We start from the raw sequence: 19643 nt of genomic DNA, 5'->3' as shown, positions 1-19643 counted from the left end.
CCTATCCTTATGACTCAAAGGCACAGATGTGTGCGACAGTTAATTTAGAGTGTAGTCTTAAACAGAATAAAATAGCGCACACAACAGTGCCAACTGGCTTACATGTAGACTTCATCTGCAACTGTGGCCTCATTAGAATCAAGCTATAAACAACTGATAATACTATGTTCAGATAACACAGGCACAGGATCTTGTTTTAGAAGCTATACAATAAGTTACTTGACCCCACTGGTGCTATAAAGATATTTCATTAGTTTTAAGGGTAGTTAACAGATCAAAAATCTTACATTGTATAACTGTTTATCACTTTGGAGAGAGTAAAACTGCAAGTGGCCAGGTTTCCCATTCAAAACCAAAGCTTTAGTTCTTGGGTCAATCATCAAACCGGTAAAGATATTTCTGTCTGCAAAAGAAGTGATGAACAATAGCTGAAATCAGACAAATATTCACTTTTAAAAATGTACACAATTCCACATCCACTGAGGTCTGTGATACCTTTCACTAGGCCTTGAATTACTGCAGACGCCTCAAGGTTTCGGTGAATGATTATCATCTCTGTGGGTAAAATAAATAAATAAATAAACAAACATCTAAACATAAATGGGTCAAACCTTCAAGGTTAAAAAAAAAAAGTGAATTTATATCATTCTGAAATATACGAGAATACAAAACAATTGAGTATGTTCAACTTCTTGGAGTGTTCCTGGAAAATTAGGAATATATTTTATGATTTAACAGAAAAACTAGGGATGGGGATGAGGGCTTTTTCTGTTGGAGTCTCTAAGTTTTCTGCTGTGACTATGAATACATTAGAAGTGTTAATTCAGAAACTTATATGCCCCCAAAGAGACAGCTGTTTACTTTGAGTCACTGCACTAATGGATTGCTCAGTTATGCTCTCTTTTGAAGGGAAAGGAGGCAATGGGCACAGGATTTACATCCAAGCTGAGGTGTAACAGGATGACCAAATGCTGGGGAGGAATCAGAAGACTGCTCCATTTCTGTCAAAATCCACAGGACTCTGACACTGAGACAATGGCTGTACCAAAGGAAAACCTCAGAGCATTCTTTCGAGAATGCCATTATATTGTGAAAACCTCCTTTATTCCCCCAATCATTCCACATGAAAAGATTTTTAAATATAAGTGGCACAACAGTAACCAAATACACTTAGCCCTACACTTTCATAAAAACAACTCTGGAAATGTTGGATTCAGGTGGCATCTTGGGGCAAGAGGGGTGGAGGAAAGAGGAGAAATAGAAGAGAAAAAAATGCTCGTTAAATCCTATGCTACTCTTAGTTTGAGGTCTCTTATATTCCATCTCCTACAGATGCTACCTAATTTATGACATTACACAAACTATTTCCTCATGACAACAAATTGAGACTTACTGTTATCGGAGTGTGAAGTACAGAAGAGATCCCCTGCTGGAGACACTGAGATATGTTCAATAGTAGCTCCTAAACGGGGGAGAAACTCCTTATTCTTCTCTGCTGCCTCTCGCCACTCTACAAGGACAGACTCACGGCCACCACTCAGCAGACTGCTGCCTTCTCATCCACCCAAAGAAATGAAAAGGACAGTGTTTGGGGGAAAAAACAGGAAGATATAATCAATATTTTGATTTTTCCTATGTTAGAGAAATAAACTATTAAAAAAAACACACAAACAAGTGTCTTTATATCTTTTAATATACTTGCAAGACAAAAGATTTAAAGATCATTGGCTCAGGGATTTCTCCTCTCCAGTAACATGTGACTACTTTGTTGCTGACAAATTCTTCTGCCAATAACTAGAAAAACTGGATGAAACAAACATCCTCCAGGCCCAGCTGGCTTCACTAGTCAACTTTTCCAAACATTTAAGGAAGAAATAAACCAGTTTTACACTCTTCCAGGTAACAAAAAAGAAAGAACACTTCCCAATTTGTTTTGAAGACCAGCATAATTCTGCACCAAAACTAGCACATCATAAAGAAAAGTACAAGCCAATTTCCTAACAGATGAAAACTATCAAATGAGGTATCATAAAGCTGAATCCAATGATATATTAAAAAGACATCACTGCAGGGTAAAATTTACTGTAAGAATGTGAGGTTATTTTAACATTTGAAAAATAAACCAATGTAATGAACTCTACTTACAGAAAAAAAGGAAATAGATCATCAGTATCTTAACAGATGCAGAAAAAGTAAATGATAGAATTCTAGATCCATAATAAAAACTCTCAGTAACCTAGGAATTGATGAAACCTTTAAAATTTCATCAAGAATACTTACAGATAATCTATAGCAAATATTTTAGTGTTAAAACACTGAAAACTTTCCCCGTGTTGGGAACACCAACACCACTTTTTTTTTTTTTTTTTTGTGGTACGCGGGCCTCTCACTGCTGTGGCCTCTCCCTTTGCGGAGCACAGGCTCTGGATGCGCAGGCTCAGAGGCCATGGCTCACGGGCCCAGCCGCTCCGCGGCATGTGGGATCTTCACGGACCGGGACACGAACCCGTGTCCCCTGCATCGGCAGGTGGATTCTCAACCACTGTGCCACCAGGGAAGCCCACCAATACCACTTTTATTCAACATTAACTTGAGGTCCTAGAACACTGAAATAAGAAAGCCTTAAGAATCAGAAAGACGTAAATAATAAATTAGATGCTCACAGACAGCATGACTGCGTTCAAAGCAGAGCCCAAACAGTTTATACTGTTAACATTTGCCTTAACTTATAAACAGTTCTCAAAAACCCTATAATTTGTAGTTCATTTACACAGACATCTAATTTTCTTCTATTAACTCACTCATACCTATACATTCACTGACAACCATGTACTATATTACTTCTCACAAATACTCACACGATTTAAAAAATAACATCAAGAATTCAACTCTCTAATAGCCGAGATGATCTGCAGGACCTCCTGTATGAAAGCCATGGCTCACAGTAGAGGCACTTGGTATTCTCTTTTTTGACTGCCAACTAATCTAACTATTCCTTCTTTCCCAAACCCCACCTGAGAAGGCCAATCCTGAATGTCCCAGGACTTAAGGGTAATAAGTAAGGCCATCACAGAAAGCTGTGACTAATAACTAGTGTGAGAGGAGGTGGACAAGATAGGTAAGGGCAACAAAATAGAGAAAAGTCACAGTGACAATATACATCAATGGGTCTTGGCCTTTGGGCAGGGGCCACAGCAGAGAAAAAGACTGATGAGGAAGGGCAGAAGAAACCACTTTAGGTCAGGAGAGAATAACAACACTGCCTGAAACATTACAGACATATGTACACACAATGCCACAAACATACTCATTTTTATTTTTGGTGGGGAGGAGGGTGAAGATAAGAGTAGCCGATGTCTTTTATCCATAGCGTTAACACCATCTTCATTCTCCTGTTCTTCGTTCCCATATGTCACAGCTGTACTCCTGTTGTACTATGCTTAAGTGTGCCAGTCACTGATCCCCAAAACCAAAAGCACAAGTAGGCTAAAGATGCCTGCCTCCTGCTTCCTGAGGCTCCACTGAGTTAAACCCAAGTAAGCCTGTAGGAATCTAGAGCAAATGGTACTAAGACTTGTCCTGCCAGTATCTGGGAAGACCTACAGGAAGAACCACTTTCTCCAGGCACGTAAACTTCTGGAGCATCTAGCACCTCCCCTCCCCCACCCCCTTAAGGACCAGTCAAAATGTACTGACATAATTTTCACCACATACGTGTGGGGATGGTAACGGTAACCAAAGACAAAATGTACTTCTCCAAATTTCTGTTGAAGGTCATCCTATTTCCAAGGAGGTATTTTTACGCATTATAGCCACTCTCATGCAGCTTAAATGGAACAAAGATCTGAATTAACTTAAAATAGTGAATGTGGCGATCTTACAGTTAAAAACAAACTTTTGAATTAGACCTAGGTCCAAATCCCACTTACGAGACACGTGACCTTAGGCAAGTTAGTTCTCAACTACAAATTTCACTTCCATCATCTGTAAAATGAGAATAATGATGCCTGTTTTCAGAGTCAAGGATTAAATGAGATAATGGATGTAAAGCATCAGCAGAGTCATTTGCTCCTCATAAACTGTAGCTATACTTATGGACAACAAGCACTTAGCTATGTGCACATACTTGAAAAAAGAAAAGGAATAAAATTTAAATAGGTTTATATTAACAAGAGACTTTATGATAGGTGTACACTTTGATACTCTGAAGAGCTTTGAAATCTTAAGCATATGGCATTGTGCTGAGCAAAGCCCAAAACACAGGGGTGATATACAAGTGCTTAAAAAAAATTCATTTGGCTCATGCAATTCTAAATCTTTCAAACTATAAGTACAGTGAATTAAAATGCCTGGTTCACATACTTTAAAAGTTCATTTTAAGTCTTAAATTTGTACTTACCTGTCACTGAAAAAGCCAAATCCATAACCAAATCATGGTGCCAATGTAAACATGTGTATGTATATTTCTTTTCATCATCAAAATTCCTCCTATTGGAGAAAAACCAAAATTCTTAACTTGGCCAAAGGCGTATGTTTATCAAGTTTACTGGTTTTAATGTGCAAAAAGTACATTTTCTATTTCTAAACCAGTCAATTCTGTAAACAATAGGCCATCATAGTATTCTACTAGTTCAATATTCACTGTTACTCTCTCCTTTTTACTTAAAGGTTGACAAAAAGTTCTCTTCAATTAAATGATTAAGGACAAAACGGATTTACTCCTAGGGACAAGGGTTGAAGTCCTAAAATAGTAAGTCTACGCAATGAAGAGTACAGTAATAAAAGAAAGGGAGGATGCCAGCAAAGCATCATCTCTAGTATCAGCTGTTGCTTTTCAGTTCTATCCTTTTCCCTGCACCCAGGTATACCCCTTTTCTGTAGAACTAATCTAAAATAAATAAATGATTGCCAAGCTCTTCAAGAGTTAACTGACCAAAGACGAATTTTGCCATCCCTGTGACCAGTTGCTATGCAATCTTCTTTCGGGTGACATGCTACACATGTAAAATTGTTCTTAGCATGTTTCTTATTTCTTGATGATGATAAAGTAAACCTAGAAGAAAAATATTTTCCCTTGATTATTAAAGGCTTGGTAAGTGATGTAGTTAGGCAAAATGGAGGTCCCTCCCTTATCTACCCAAACTGGTGAGCTCTCAGAATTCACTGAACATAAATGCACAATTTTTAAGAAAAATCACGACCGAGAATCAAGAATTTTGTTTTGTAAACATTTATTAATACACAATATAAACTTCATGTGAATAACATTCTACCATAATAACTTGTCTATGGAGGCCACTGAGAGTGAAATAATAAACACACAGTTCTTTTTATAGTTTTCTGCCTGGGCAAAGTTTGTTTGAATTTCTCATTAAAGCTAAGTTTTTAGCATGAAGTATGGACTAGCCTGAGAAATTATATCTGAGACAACTGGCTAATCCTGACATCCAAAGATGTCAGGATCCTTATACTGCAAAGAAAAACAAATGTTAATCTTGGCAGGGTAAAAAGGGAGAGGGGACAGTGTCATCTGAAGAGTGACTACTCATGCTCAGCACTAGTTTCTTTAAATACGTTATCTCATTCATTCTTACAACCCTATTAGGTAAAATTTATCGCCATTTAAAATACATGTTAATTTGAAGTGCAGTGAGGTTCAATGGACTAATTTGATTCATTTTAAACCCAGATATACCAAAGCCTATATTCATTCCTATAGCCATAAAATGACATTGTGGATCACCTAGGGAAAACTTTTCAAACCACATCCAATTTTGACACCAAGTATACACAGCAGAATATAAGTGTGAAAGTGGTTTTGGGGGGAAAAGCTCCATAGGATTTTGTGACTAACAATTTTAACCCACTGTGGGTAAAAAACTCTACCTCATCTTGTGGTTTCACAATTACTTGTAACATGAAACAGCTTTGGGTCACAGGTATAAGGATGAATAAAATTATAATAAACTCCTGAGTAAATAAAATGAAGCTATCAAAAAGGAATTCTTACCTTGATGTTGTTTTCTTTTTGAAAAAATAAACAGACAAGTAGAAGTCCCGTACTGCAGCAACATACTCTCCCTAGTATTTCAAAGAGAAGATAACATTCACAAAAATAGTCAACACCCTTTAAGAAGAAATATTATCATAAAAGTTAACAAGGGAACAATAAACTTTTTGCAGACTGAGAGTGTATTAGTATGAAATGATATACTGGGTTGGCCAAAGAGTTCATTCGGGTTTTTCAGTAAGATGTTACAGAAAAACCCAAATGAACTCTTTGGCCAACCCATATTACAGTTTAACTATGGAAAGGATACTCCTACATTTACAATAATCATAGAAAATTAAAAGATGAAAGTAGGTTCTAAATCCTAAAACTAGACTAAGTATAAGGATTAAACTTTTTTCTATTAAGGCGTAATTTATACACCACAGAATGCAATGTTTCACATGTGTATAACCATGTAACTACCATGACAATCAAGATTTAGGACATTTTCTTTGCCTCAGGAATGCTCCGTTGTTCCTCTTTCCAGTCATTCCCCAATGCCCCCACCCCTCTCAGCAACTATTGATTTCCATCACCGTAGCTTACTTCTCTGCCTTTTCTATAACACAATACAACCAGAATGGTAAATACATTTCATGTCTGGACTGTAGCTCAACATCACCTTTTTGAGATTCACCCATGCTCTTATGTGTATCATTAGTTCCTTTTTATTGTGAAGCAGCATCCCAATGAATGCATATGTATCATAAATTGTTTACTCTCTTATTGATGAACACGGGTTATTTCCATTTTGGAGCTATTATGAGTATGCATATGTTTAACTTTGCCCCATATCTTTCTACCACTCAGTACTGTCATTCTTTAATTTTATCTGTTCTAGTGGACGTGAAGTGGTATTTCACTGTGGTTTTACTTTGTATTTAACTGACGACTATGATGCTAAAGAATAATGATGTTTATAATGTTCAAGTGTTTTCTCTACTCTAAGAAATTAAACCTTTTCAGAACAAAGCCAAAATAATGCTACAAAACTTAAGACTAAAGAAACATGCTACCACAATGATATACAGGGACTTTTGATGGTACTTGATTTTAATAACTTATGTGATTATTAACAAGGGATGGCTAACTAAGTCATGGTATGAACATCATACAGTCACTAGTTCTGATGAACACTTAAGTACACACTCATCCTGCAGTGTTAAGTGAAAAAAAAAGATAAAACCCTCAGATAATTATTCAATTTGAGAAAAGTTATTTTATACATTTAGGAAAAAGTCTAGAAAAATTCCTCAACTATTACCACTGGTGAGATTTAATTTCTTCATTATATTTTTCTGTAATTTCAAAATTTTCTATAAGGGCATGTTATTTATAGACATGGAGGTCATATTTTCAAAAGACACACATCTATAATCAAAGCATTTAAGTGGCTTCTATATGGTACAGGCTAAGAAGTACAGTACAAATGCCAAAACATTGATTTTTTTTTGGACAATTATAGAGTTTACAAGAGCAAAAAGACACAATCTACAAAATTAGGGTAGTCCTTAAAAAAATCTATACTACAAACACATGCTAAAGTAGTAAGACAGATTTCTTAGTTACTAACAAAAATATTGTAACTCAAGGCAATATTAAATCACTATAACATAAAATCATCAGAGGAAAGACTGCAGGAAAGAGATTTTATGTACAAAAAAGAAAACCAACAAAGCAAATTTTACCTCATTTCCAAAGGCAATACACTTGGGTGACTGGTTTATATAATCCAAAACAAAGGAGAGCTCCTTAGCTTCTATTTCCTGACTTGATGATTTTGGTAGTTTCACTGAAACCAGCTGAAATACATCTAGCCAAAGGCAGCTATATTAATATAAAGCTTCTCTAGAGAAAGTGAAGATGTGCATTTGTTCATATAAAACTGTTAATTAGTACTCCAAAGTTAATTTGATGCTAAGATCATAATTCTACACTATCTGAACAAGTTGTACTCTTCATATGAATATACAAGTTTTAACTGGAAGGCTAATTCCACAACTCATACACACACACACACACGCTTCATATATGTAGAAATAGAAAAAATTTGTTTTACTGGTGCATACTGATTTCCAAAGTACTGAGACGAAAAAAAACAAAACAAAAAACCCCAAAGTACTGAGATGAGCTTTAAGATGGAGATGGAATATGATACATTGGTGAACTGAGCAGCCAAAAGCAACAAACCATCTGAGAGCTTTCAGAAATGCTATGGGCTTGCCACACATTCATAGAATAAATGTCCTTTTCTGTAAATTGGCATGCTCCTCTCTTTGCATTCCACTTAAAAAATTTCTCCTTAAGGGGAAATAGCTATATTTCACTATGCTATTTCCTTATCCTCCTAGACTTTATAATACACTGTAATACACTGATCTACCGTTTTTTGTTTTCCAGCCTGCTTATTGTATACTCTGAACTCAATTCTTCTAGGCTTTTCAGTCATCTCAAACTTTACATGCCTAAATTCTGAACTCTTATTTTCCTTTCTGAACTTAGTCTTCCCCCACATTGCCCACTGGAGGAAATGGCACCACAGTTTACCTAGTTGCTCAGACTTAATCCTTGAGTCACCTTTTGACTTCTCTCTCATGCCCCACACCAAACCAGCAGCAAACCCTGCTGGCTCTATCTTCAAAAGACATCCAAGATTCAATAAATTCTCACCACCTCTGCCGCTACCACCTAGCCTAAAGCCATGATCCTGCTTCATATCCTAAGTGTTAGGAATAGTGATCTCTTAACAGCTCTTCACGTCCACCCTTGGTCCCTTTCAGTCTCTTCTCAACACAGAAGCCAGTGTTCTATTACTACTAAGTCAGATCATGTCCCTCTTTTGCTCAAAAACCTTCAATGGTTTTTTGTCTACTCAGAGTAAAAGTCAGAGTCCTAATTGCGTACAATGCTCTACATTATCCATTCTACTTAGGCTCACTCCAATCCATCCTCCCTGCTATGCCTCAAACACGGCAGGATGCTCTAGAATATGCTTCTCCAACACAGCTGCACAGTGTATTCTTCTTTCTCCCAGGACCTCCCCATATCACTTATTTAATATGTATTCTTCCAGTGTTGCCTATTCCCGTCCCCTGCTTTATTTTTCTCTAGAACACCTGTCATCTTATTGTATATGACTGATCTAGTAAGCTTAATGTCTGTTTAGTTTTCTGCAACCAGAACAGTATTTGGTACATGGTAAATGTTTAATTAGCTGGTGAATAAATTAATTACAGTCAAGAAATGACACCATATAAGATAACGTGTAAATAAAAGGTTCATTTGTTTTTAAACCAGAGAAGCATATTTCAATATGATTTATACAAATTTCTATTAGAGACTCTGGTGTTGGACTGTGGAACAAAGATGAAACAAATAAAGAAGGATATGTTAATATATATTTTGAGATGCCAGTCACAGGGAATCTTTTTTAAGCCTTATTCACATTTTTATATAGTAATTAGATTTTCACAGGCTGAGTGCCCACGATGTGCCAAGTACTGAAGAGTAACACTAGATTCCACCATGAACAGAATTCAGATTACATTACAGCATTTGAAGTTTCCAGTTAACTCCAAAAGGTTAACTCCAAAAGGTTAGATCTGAGTGAGACTTACTTTAGATCTACAGTTTTCTATACTGGCTTGCACATTAGACTCAACTGGGGGAATACTTAAATAAACAGACAGGCCCCACCACAGAGAATCTTACATTTTAAGTTCCTTGGAGTGACTGTAATGTGTAATCAGTGTTAAGAATCACTTGTCCTACTGATACTGATAAAAACTTTCATTACTGCTATTGGCAACTACCCGTCCAACTGAGGAATCATGCAGTGTGTATGGGGCGTGGCTACCAAACTAGAGTGATGAGCAGAACCACCTGGGGAGACACAAAAAATGCAGATTCCTAGAGCAAATCTCAGACTTAGTGAATCAACTGTCTGTCAGGGAGTTTAGAAACATGAATTTTTAGTAAGCATTTAGACAGACATTAAGAATTCACAGGGCTTCCCTGGTGGTGCAGTGGTTAAGAATCCTCCTGCTAATGCAGGGGATATGGGTTCGAGCCCTGGTCCAGGAAGATCCCACATGTCACAGAGCAACTAAGCCCATGCGCCACAACTACTGAGCCTGCGCACTAGAGCCCTCAAGCCACAACTACTGAGCCATGTGCCACAACTACAGAAGCCCGCGTGCCTAGAGCCCATGCTCCACAAGACAAGCCACTGCAATGAAAAGCCTGCACACTGCAACAAAGAGTAGCCCCTGCTCGCTGCAACTAGAGAAAAGCCACACGCAGCAACAAAGACCCAACGCAGGGGCTTCCCTGGTGGCGCAGAGGTTAAGAATCCGCCTGCCAATGCAGGGGACACGGGTTCGAGCCCTGGTCCGGGAAGATCCCACATGCTGTGGAACAACAAAGCCTGTGTGTCACAACTACTGAGGCTGCGCTCTAGAGCCTGTGAGCCACAACTACTGAGCCTGCGTGCCACAACTACTGAAGTCCGTGTGCCTAGAGCCCATACACCACAACAAAGAGTAGTTACCACTCACCGCAACCAGAGAAAGCCTGTGCACAGCAACAAAGACCCAACACGGCCAAACATTAAAAAAAAAAGACCCAATGCAGCCAAAAAGAAATAAATTTACAAAAAAATAAAAAACTCCCTTAAAAAAAAAGAATTCACATTTTTATATACAGAACAGAACCTAAATATTGAAAAGTGCTACTTTAAAATAGTCATCTGGGGGCTTCCTTGGTGGCGCAGTGGTTGAGAGTCCGCCTGCCAATGCAGGGGATACAGGTTCGTGCCCTGGTCTGGGAGGATCCCACATGCCGCGGAGTGGCTAGGCCCATGAGCCATGGCTGCTGAGCCTGTGCGTTCGGAGCCTGTGCTCCACAACGGGAGAGGCCACAACAGTGAGAGGCCCATGTACCACAAAAATAAATAAATAAATAAATAAATAAATAAAATAGTCATCCAGTAAGGCAACTTAATTATTTTAAGAATTACACTGCCATTTCCAAAACATTTTTTGGAATGTCCCTTAGAGATGGTTTATGGGCCACATCAGAAAACTAAGCTTACAGCTTTTATTCTTTCATGTCACATTTTTTTTTTTTTTGTGGTACACGGGCCTCTCACTGTTGTGGCCTCTCCCATCGCGGAGCACAGGCTCTGGACGCACAGGCTCAGTGGCCATGGCTCACGGGCCCAGCCGCTCCGCGGCACGTGGGATCTTCCCAGACCAGGGCATGAACCCATGTCCCCTGCATTGGCAGGTGGATTCTCAACCACTGCTCCACCAGGGAAGCCCTCATGTCACATTTTTGATAGATAAAAATATTTCTCATTTACAGAGTTGGCACCAAACGACTTTTAGCTAAATAAGATTTAGCTTCACAGTTTTGACTATTCTCAACTTACTTAAAAGTCCATGATATAACAATCTGTAAATGTGTTTTAGCAAAACAAACAAACAAACAACAAAACTCCCCAAATCCCAAACAAACAAAAAAACCACTACCAGAACCCCCAACAAAAACCAAGCCAACGTGTCCGTCCCCCCCCCCCCGAAAGGATTCACTTAGCTAATGAGCTGTGAGCCAATCTAGCTGACTGCCAAGTAACCAGTTTAAAGCTGGCCTGTACTATGAATTCTGAATACAACTCTATTTTAAGGTGGACAACACAGGGGGGACTGGCATTCTTGAAGTCTGAGATTAGAAAAATTCTTTGGATATATCCTTCATGTCAATGTTAAATGTATTAAATTTACTGCTAAAGGACAATTATTTGTAACCACTGAAGATACTCCAGAAATCCTTAAATGCTCTGAAACATGGCAGTTTCAATGGAATCATATTTCAATGATAATGAAAATATAATAATAATTTAGCCACACTATTAGTTCCTAATCATCTGTTTTCTATACCATTTCCTCCAGATTCAAGATCAACGAATGGGTGTTCAGTGATGGGTAAAATAATAGTGATGCTTAAGAATGACAGATTTAAGGTCAGTAGGAAGACACATACAGCTCAAAACAGCTTTAAAATTGGAGTTATGCAGTCCACTATCACAGCCATTTATTAAGTAATCATTCCCTCATCAATATTTCAGAAATACAAAGCCTCCCCCAAATGAATGCAATAGTGATGAAACCAATTTAAAAGCCAACTCCAAAAACTTAACTTCAGACTAAAACCAAAATGGTAAATTTGAGACACTGTAAAATGTAAAGAGCCACTCAATGCTATATATGTATAAAAAAATTAATTATACTATACCTGGTTTTTCTTTATTTATTATAACAAAGACAGAATCCTCAGCACAGGCAAGAGTAAAGAGGGCATGAAGTTTACATCCAAGTATGAAAGTCTGAAAGATAAAAAGCACGATATTGTTCATTCTGTGCACCCCCCATAAGTTCCATAACAGGCAGGGATTTTTTTTTTTATCCATTTTGCTCACTGCTATATTGCCAACATCATGAAGGAAACCCGGCCTACGGAGACACTCAATACATATTTGTTGAATAACCTTTTAAGTTAATACATATATAGATCTACCTGTTTCTTATCAATGGTTTTACAGTATTCTATTGAATGACTATCAAATTTTAACTGACCTCAAGATTATATTCAATTTTTTTTTTCTACCATGAACAATGTTTTAAGAACCACATAGACCTGCCATTATTTCAACAAGAGATTCCTTAAGGTGAAATTGCTGGAGCAAAATGTATTTATTCATTTTCAGCTTCATTCTCATTGACTGTATACAAAAGTGTCTATTTCTCTATACTTTATCGCTGTATTTTTTTCAATCTGCAATTTGGATAAAGTGACAGGGAAAATGCTGTGTTATCTATTAATTTACATTTAATTATTAACACGGTTAAGCATCTTTTCATGTTTATTGGTTATTTGTTATTTCTTTTCTGTGTATTACATATTCTTACTTTATACCAATTCTTTTCCTGTTGGGTCATTAGTTTTTCCTTATTGGTTTTTGGTAATTTTTTGTATATTAGGATAATAGCTCTTGTAAATATTTTCTTTCAGTTTCATTGCTCATTTTTTGGTTTAAAAAGTTTAAAATGTTATATAGTCAAATTTATCATTTCTTTTATGGTGAGTGAATTTTATGATTTGTTTAGGAAGGCTATCTAAAAGGTTGGGCCTTATGGGAGTATTCAATAAATAATATGTCTGTCATTATATTATGTTGCCATTCCTCTTCACATAATGAAAATGGAAGCTCAATCCACATACCTTTATCAAAATGCCATCTATATAGTCCCACAGTTTAATCGTGCCGTCAAAGGAACACGAATACAGCTAGAAGGGTAAAAATAGTACAAAACTGATTAAAAAATGAACTACATTAAGATATCAAGTAACTTAACTGCTGGTACAGAAGGCATTGCCTGTTCATTAATTTATTATCAGCTTTGAAGAGGTGAAATCATTTATTTGTATTGTTTTTGCAAAATAAAAAATCTTATCACAGCTCTTTGTAGAAAGCAGACCTATCAATTTCAAGTTTTAATTAAAATACAGAAAAAAGTCAACCCTCTATCTTCAAGAGGGAGATGGTAAGGTACTGAGTTATGAAAAGCACTTGACAGCTTGTCACTATTTTCCCAGAGCCCAGTCCTTTATCAGCAGAACTGCTTTTATCTTACATTGGTATCAAAGGAGTGTCTCTCAAATGATCTGAGAATGTCCTTTTTAAAAAGAGAAGTGGGCTTCCCTGGTGGCACAGTGGTTGAGAATCCGCCTGCCGATGCAGGGCACACGGGTTCGTGCCCTGGTCCGGGAAGATCCCACATGCCACGGAGTGGCTGGGCCCGTGAGCCATGGCCGCTGAGCCTGCGCGTCCGGAGCCTGTGCTCCGCAACGGGAGAGGCCACAACAGTGAGAGGCCCGCGTAACGCAAAACAAAACAAAACAAAAATCAAAAAAAAAATAAAAAGAAAAGTTTCCAACCCATCACGGACCAATATTTTTGTAAAATACAACTTAAGTTATTATGTACTTGGATGCTGTGGCAATGTCAAAGTGCCCTAAAGTTTTAGACACTTAATTTCTATACTTATCTCATTGCAGACCTGTAACCAACGGTTTGCGGCACTGGTCTGTGGGCCATACGTTGGTACCACCGAATGCCTTTGTAGCATGTTTTTATTTTTGTCCCAGCAGACTGAGGTTTACTAAAGTCACACTGGATTTTTTCGTTGCTGTTACTGTGAAAACACTTTACTTAAAATTTTGAGTTTTTTGAAAGAAAGATGGTAGAGTAGAAGGACGTGGAATTCACCTCCCACCATGAACACATCAAAAATACATCTACATGTGGAATAATTCTCACTGAAAACTAACTGGAAACTGTCAGAAAGAGTCCTATACAACCAAGACTGTAAGAAAGATCCACATGGAATGAGGTAGGCAGGGAAAAGAAGCAATCAGGTTGGGACCTGTTTCCACTGGGAAGAAACACAGAGGACAAAGGAGATTACATGGGCAGAGATCTGCCCTGCGGAGTGAGTGAGCGGTTTGAGTCACATACTGGGTGCTCCAGTCCTAGGGTCTGACACAGGGAAGACAAGTTCCCTTGGCTGAAGTGCCGCTGGGACTAACAGTAAGGCAGTGGGAAGCCTGGATTCCACTCAAGAGGAGAGCACACATGTGGGCTTGCTCTTGAGGAAGAGGGTAGATTGAAGACTGCCTTAGTAGCTGCCTGGTTTCCTGTGAGCGCTCCAGTACATGTTCCATCCCTGCTTACTTCATGACGCAGCTCCACATGGGAGAGAGGCCTGCTGTGACTGGGGAGAGAGCTTGGCTCTGGAACACAGAAGCAACCTAGCACCTCCATCTCTAGCCCCACCTCTAACCAAGGTGACAGCTGCCAGCACACCCTGAGGAAAGATGTGACTTGTAGTTCATGTCAAAGCCAGCTCTCTTACCAAAGGCACTGAGCACATGCAGACTGCACAGGGATGCTCCCACATAAGGATACCCCTTCAAGACTGGGATAAGTAACCAGTTCACCTAAATTCATAGAGACAGAGAAAGTTAAGCAAAATGAGAAGACAGAGGAACTGGTCTCAAAAGAAAGAGCAAAAGAAAACCCCTGAAAAAATTAATGAAACAGAAATAATCTATCAGATAAAGAATTCAAATCATTAGTAATAAGAATGCTAACTGAATTAGGGAAAAGAATAGATGAACACAGTGAGAATTTTAACAAAGAACTAGAGGAAAAAACCCACAAAAACACCCACTGAGAACTGAAAAATACAATAACTGGAATGAAAAACACACTAGAAGGAATTAACAGCAGACTAAGTGATACAGAATGCACAAGTAATCTGGAAGAGAGAATAATGGAAATCACCCAAACAGAAGGACAAAAAGAGAAAAGAAAGAAGGAAAGAAAGAACAGCTCAGAGATCTCTGGGATAACATCAAGAGTACCAACATTCACAATATAGGGCACAATAATGTGGGTCCCAGAAGAAGGAGAGAGAGAGAATGGGGTCTAAAATGTATTTGATGAAATTATGGCTGAAAATGTCCTAATCCTGAAGAAGGAAACAGATATCCAGGTACAGGAAGCACAGAGGGTCCCAAACAAGATGAACCCAAACAGAAAACCCTAAAGTCTCCACTGAAAAACTACTAGAACTAGTAAGTGAATTCAGTAAAGTTGCAGGATACAAGATTAATATACAGAAATCTGTTGCTTTTCTATACACTAATAATGAACTACCAGAAACAGAAGAAAAAACAATCCCATTTAAAATCACATCAAAAAGAATAAAATACCTACAAATAAACTTAACCAAGTAAGTGTAAGATCTATACTCTGAAAACTATAAAACACTGAGAAGAAAACTGAAGATGATACAATGAAATGGAAAGATATCCCATGTTCCTGGATTGGAAGAACATTGTTAAAATGTCCAAACTACTCAAAGCAATCTACAGATTTAATGCAATCCCTATCAAAATACCCATGACATTTTCAACAGAACTGGGACAAATAATCTCAAAATTTGTATAGAACCACAAAAGACCCCAATTATGAAAGCAATCTTGAGAAAAAAGAACAAAGCTGGAAGTATCATGCTCCCTTACTTCAGACTATACTACAAAGCTATAGTAATCGAAACAGGATTATACTGGCACAAAAACACAACACAGATCAATGGAACAGAATAGAGAGCCCAGAAATAAATCCACATACTTATGGACAATTAATATACAACAAAGGAGGCAAGACAGTCACAGGAGAAAAGATGGTCTCTTCCATAAGTGGTGCTGGAAAAACTGGACAGCTACATATATAAGATTGAGATTAGAACATTTCCTCACACCATATACAAAAATAAACTCAAAATGGATTAAAGATATAAATGTCAGACTGAAAACCATAAAACTCCTAGAAGAGATGACAGGCAGAACACCCTTTGACATCAATCGTAGCAATACATATTTTTTGATCTGTCTCCTAAGGCAAAAGAAATAAAAGCAAAAATAAACATATGGGACCTAATTAAACTTAAAAGCTGTGTACAGCTAGGAAACCATAGACAAAACAGAAAGATGACATACTGAATGGAAGAAAATATTTGAAAATGCTATTGACTGATAAGGGATTAATTTCTAAAATACATAATAAACAACCCATACAACTCGACATCAGAAAGATAAACAACCTAAAGATAAAAAAAGATAAACAACCTGATTAAAAAATAGGCAGGAAATCTGAACATTTTTCCAAAGAAGATATACAGACAGCTAACAGGCACATGAAAAGATGCTCAACATCACTATTAGACAAATGCAAATCAAAATCACAATTAGATATCACCTCACACCTGTCAGAAGGGTTATCATCAAAAAGTCTACAAATAACAAATGTTGGCGAGGATGTGGTGAAAAGGGAAGCCTTGTACACTGCTGGTGCACCCACTACTGGAAAACAGGATGGAGGTTCCTCAAAAAACTAAAAACAGAACTACCATGTGATCCAGCAATTCAACTCCTGTGTATATATCTGAAAAAATAAAAATAGTAATTTGAAAAGATAAATGTACCTCAATGTTCACAGTAGCGTTATTTACAACAGCCAAGACATGTAAGCAACCTAAGTGTCCACCAACAGATGAAGGGATAAAGAAGATGTGATGTGATATATATACTCAAGCATAAAAAAGAATAAAGTTCTGTCATTTGCAACAATATGGGACCTAGGAGTATTATGCTTACTGAAATAAGACAAAAAGAAAGACAAACAAATACTGCATGTTATCACTTATATGTGGAATCTAAAAAATAAAACAAATGAATATATTTAACAAAACAGAAACAGACTCACAGATACCGAAAACAAACTAGTGGATACCAGTGGGGAGAGAAAAGGGGGAGAGGTAAGATAGGGGTACAGGATTAAGAGATACAAACTACTATGTATAAAATAGATAAGCAACACGGATATATTGTACAGTGCATGTAAATATAGCCATTATTTTGTAATAACTTTAAATGGAGTTTAATCTCTACTACTGAAGAATCACTATACTGTACACCTGAAGCTAACATAATATTGTGAATCAACTCTACTTCAATTTTTAAAAAGTGGCAATTTTAAGATTTCTTCCAGGGAGGACATGAATCACAGAATGGAAATAAAAAATGATGGAGTAAGAAAATATTATCTATTCAAGCAAAAGAATTATATATATCAGGTAGAAAATATATACCAGCATTATTACATATAACATGAATCATGTACACAGATCAGTAAAATATAACAAGGCAAACAGAATCACTATAAGAAAATGGTTATACACAAATACTGTGAGTTGAGAGTCCACAGAATCTCTGGCACCCACCCCTTCACCTCAACCAAGCCTGCTGTTAAACTTGGTAATATAGACTTCACAAATTCCAATTTTAATTTTTTCTGCTACAAAAAACATTCAAATGGTACACATAACCATAACCTCTTTTCTCAAGTCCTCAGAGGACAGCAAGGACAAAATGTGTGTTTGAACCCTGCAGAAGAGCTACTGAACTATGATTTTCAAGAGTAGCTCATTTTATTTTAGAAAGAAAAGATCAGTGTTAGTGTTACTTTATGCACTACACCTTTTATAACACAGTGAATGGCAATGCAAATCCATTCTTAAATCAAGCAGTAACTGTCAAGTTGGCTGAGACTAATCCAGAAAAGGGGAACCTGATCAAAAACTAGAGCAAGTACTTTTGAGATAACTCTCTGGCAGCTTTGCTGACACTTAAGAACAGAATTAAAACAACCATTTTATTGTTGACTTCTGAAAGGCAAGGGCTGTTTTGTGGGGAGAGTGGGAAAGTCCAGACTCCAGTAGATCCCAAGTTTGTCCTGAAATTAACTGGTTGATCCACTGGCTAAAGAATCCTTTCTTCTTGTCTAGATACTGGCCCTAAGATTCGGTGACATCTGCATTAACACTAAAGAGCCTCATCTCTAAAGACATAGATCTACAAAATCAATACCTCAAAGATGCATTCTAGAAACCAAAGAGTTCAGAGGTCAAATAAATTTGAGAAATATCCGAGACTATATACCCCTTCTGGATATTCACCATGCATATAAAGGACTAGAGAAGAGCTATAATCAAGAAATTCATTTAACTGTGCCAAATCCTGAATTTCAGAAACTATACAAACAAGAACTCCTTCTTTCAAGTAACACCTATTAGCATCCTGTGAACAAATGGTTCACAGAATACACCATGAACAATGTAGTTCTAGGCTGTGACCCTATTTTAATAATTAAAAATAAGTGAAAACTATACTAAATCAGAAAATCAAAATAGATATTTCCCTGATCATCATCTAGAAAGCTTCCCAGCCAAATTCAATTCAAATTTTTCTGGCAACAATAAAGCCAATATTAAAATATTTGACTGTAAATTAACACCTGTAGATGGTTCTTGGGGTTGAGCTGGATTCCAGTCACCAGATTTCTGTGCCCTTGCAATATATGCACACATTCTTCTGTAGCTGTGCTATAAACTTTAATAAAGTCTCCAGAGACACAGAAGACATACCTGGAAATAAGAGAGAAAAATAAGATTCACATACTGTATAGACAGCATAATCTTTTTATTGTCCATGAAAAACAAAACAAAAAACAAAGCTACAACATGCAACAGAGATTTCTTTCAGAATAATAGTTTAAGAACTGTGTATTCAAATTGTGCTGCTTAAGCCTATGGGGACATCTGAGGTCGTTTAGTTCACAAATTCTGAACGTAGATCAATGATGCCAAAGTCATACTACTGACCTGTTCCAGGGGCAGAGGTTGTATGGAATCATCCTGCAAAAACAGCCAACCTAACCAAGCTGCCTGCTCACTAATGGATGCAGACACTGTGCTACGCTGTCACTATCAGCTATTATTCTGCAGTGGTTCTGCTAACAGCAGAGCCTTCCCCTGTCCTCCAACTCTCCATCATTCATTGTACAGACACCAGCTTACAAATACGAAGTCAAATATTCTCTCTAGTCAGTGAGGTCTCTTAGATA

The 19643-nt window shown here is 37.4% G+C and overlaps 1 protein-coding gene across 1 annotated transcript in view; it reads right to left on the bottom strand.

Annotated features, from left to right (window-relative positions):
* Positions 1–19643, bottom strand: part of WDR75 (WD repeat domain 75) — a 42614-nt gene that overhangs the window by 17434 nt on the left and 5537 nt on the right. The window contains exons 3-12 of the mRNA XM_059055268.2: positions 19035–19164; positions 13334–13399; positions 12347–12437; positions 7741–7865; positions 6011–6081; positions 4934–5053; positions 4400–4488; positions 1394–1552; positions 496–555; positions 288–403 (exon numbers count right to left, since the gene is read on the bottom strand). Of these exons, the coding sequence (XP_058911251.1) occupies positions 288–403; positions 496–555; positions 1394–1552; positions 4400–4488; positions 4934–5053; positions 6011–6081; positions 7741–7865; positions 12347–12437; positions 13334–13399; positions 19035–19164 (1027 nt within the window). The remainder of the gene's footprint in view (positions 1–287; positions 404–495; positions 556–1393; positions 1553–4399; positions 4489–4933; positions 5054–6010; positions 6082–7740; positions 7866–12346; positions 12438–13333; positions 13400–19034; positions 19165–19643) is intronic.

The sequence above is a fragment of the Kogia breviceps genome, chromosome 2 (genome assembly GCF_026419965.1).
Source record: "Kogia breviceps isolate mKogBre1 chromosome 2, mKogBre1 haplotype 1, whole genome shotgun sequence".
Classification (NCBI taxonomy): Eukaryota; Metazoa; Chordata; class Mammalia; order Artiodactyla; family Physeteridae; genus Kogia; species Kogia breviceps.
This window is presented reverse-complemented; position numbering and strand designations above follow the sequence as displayed.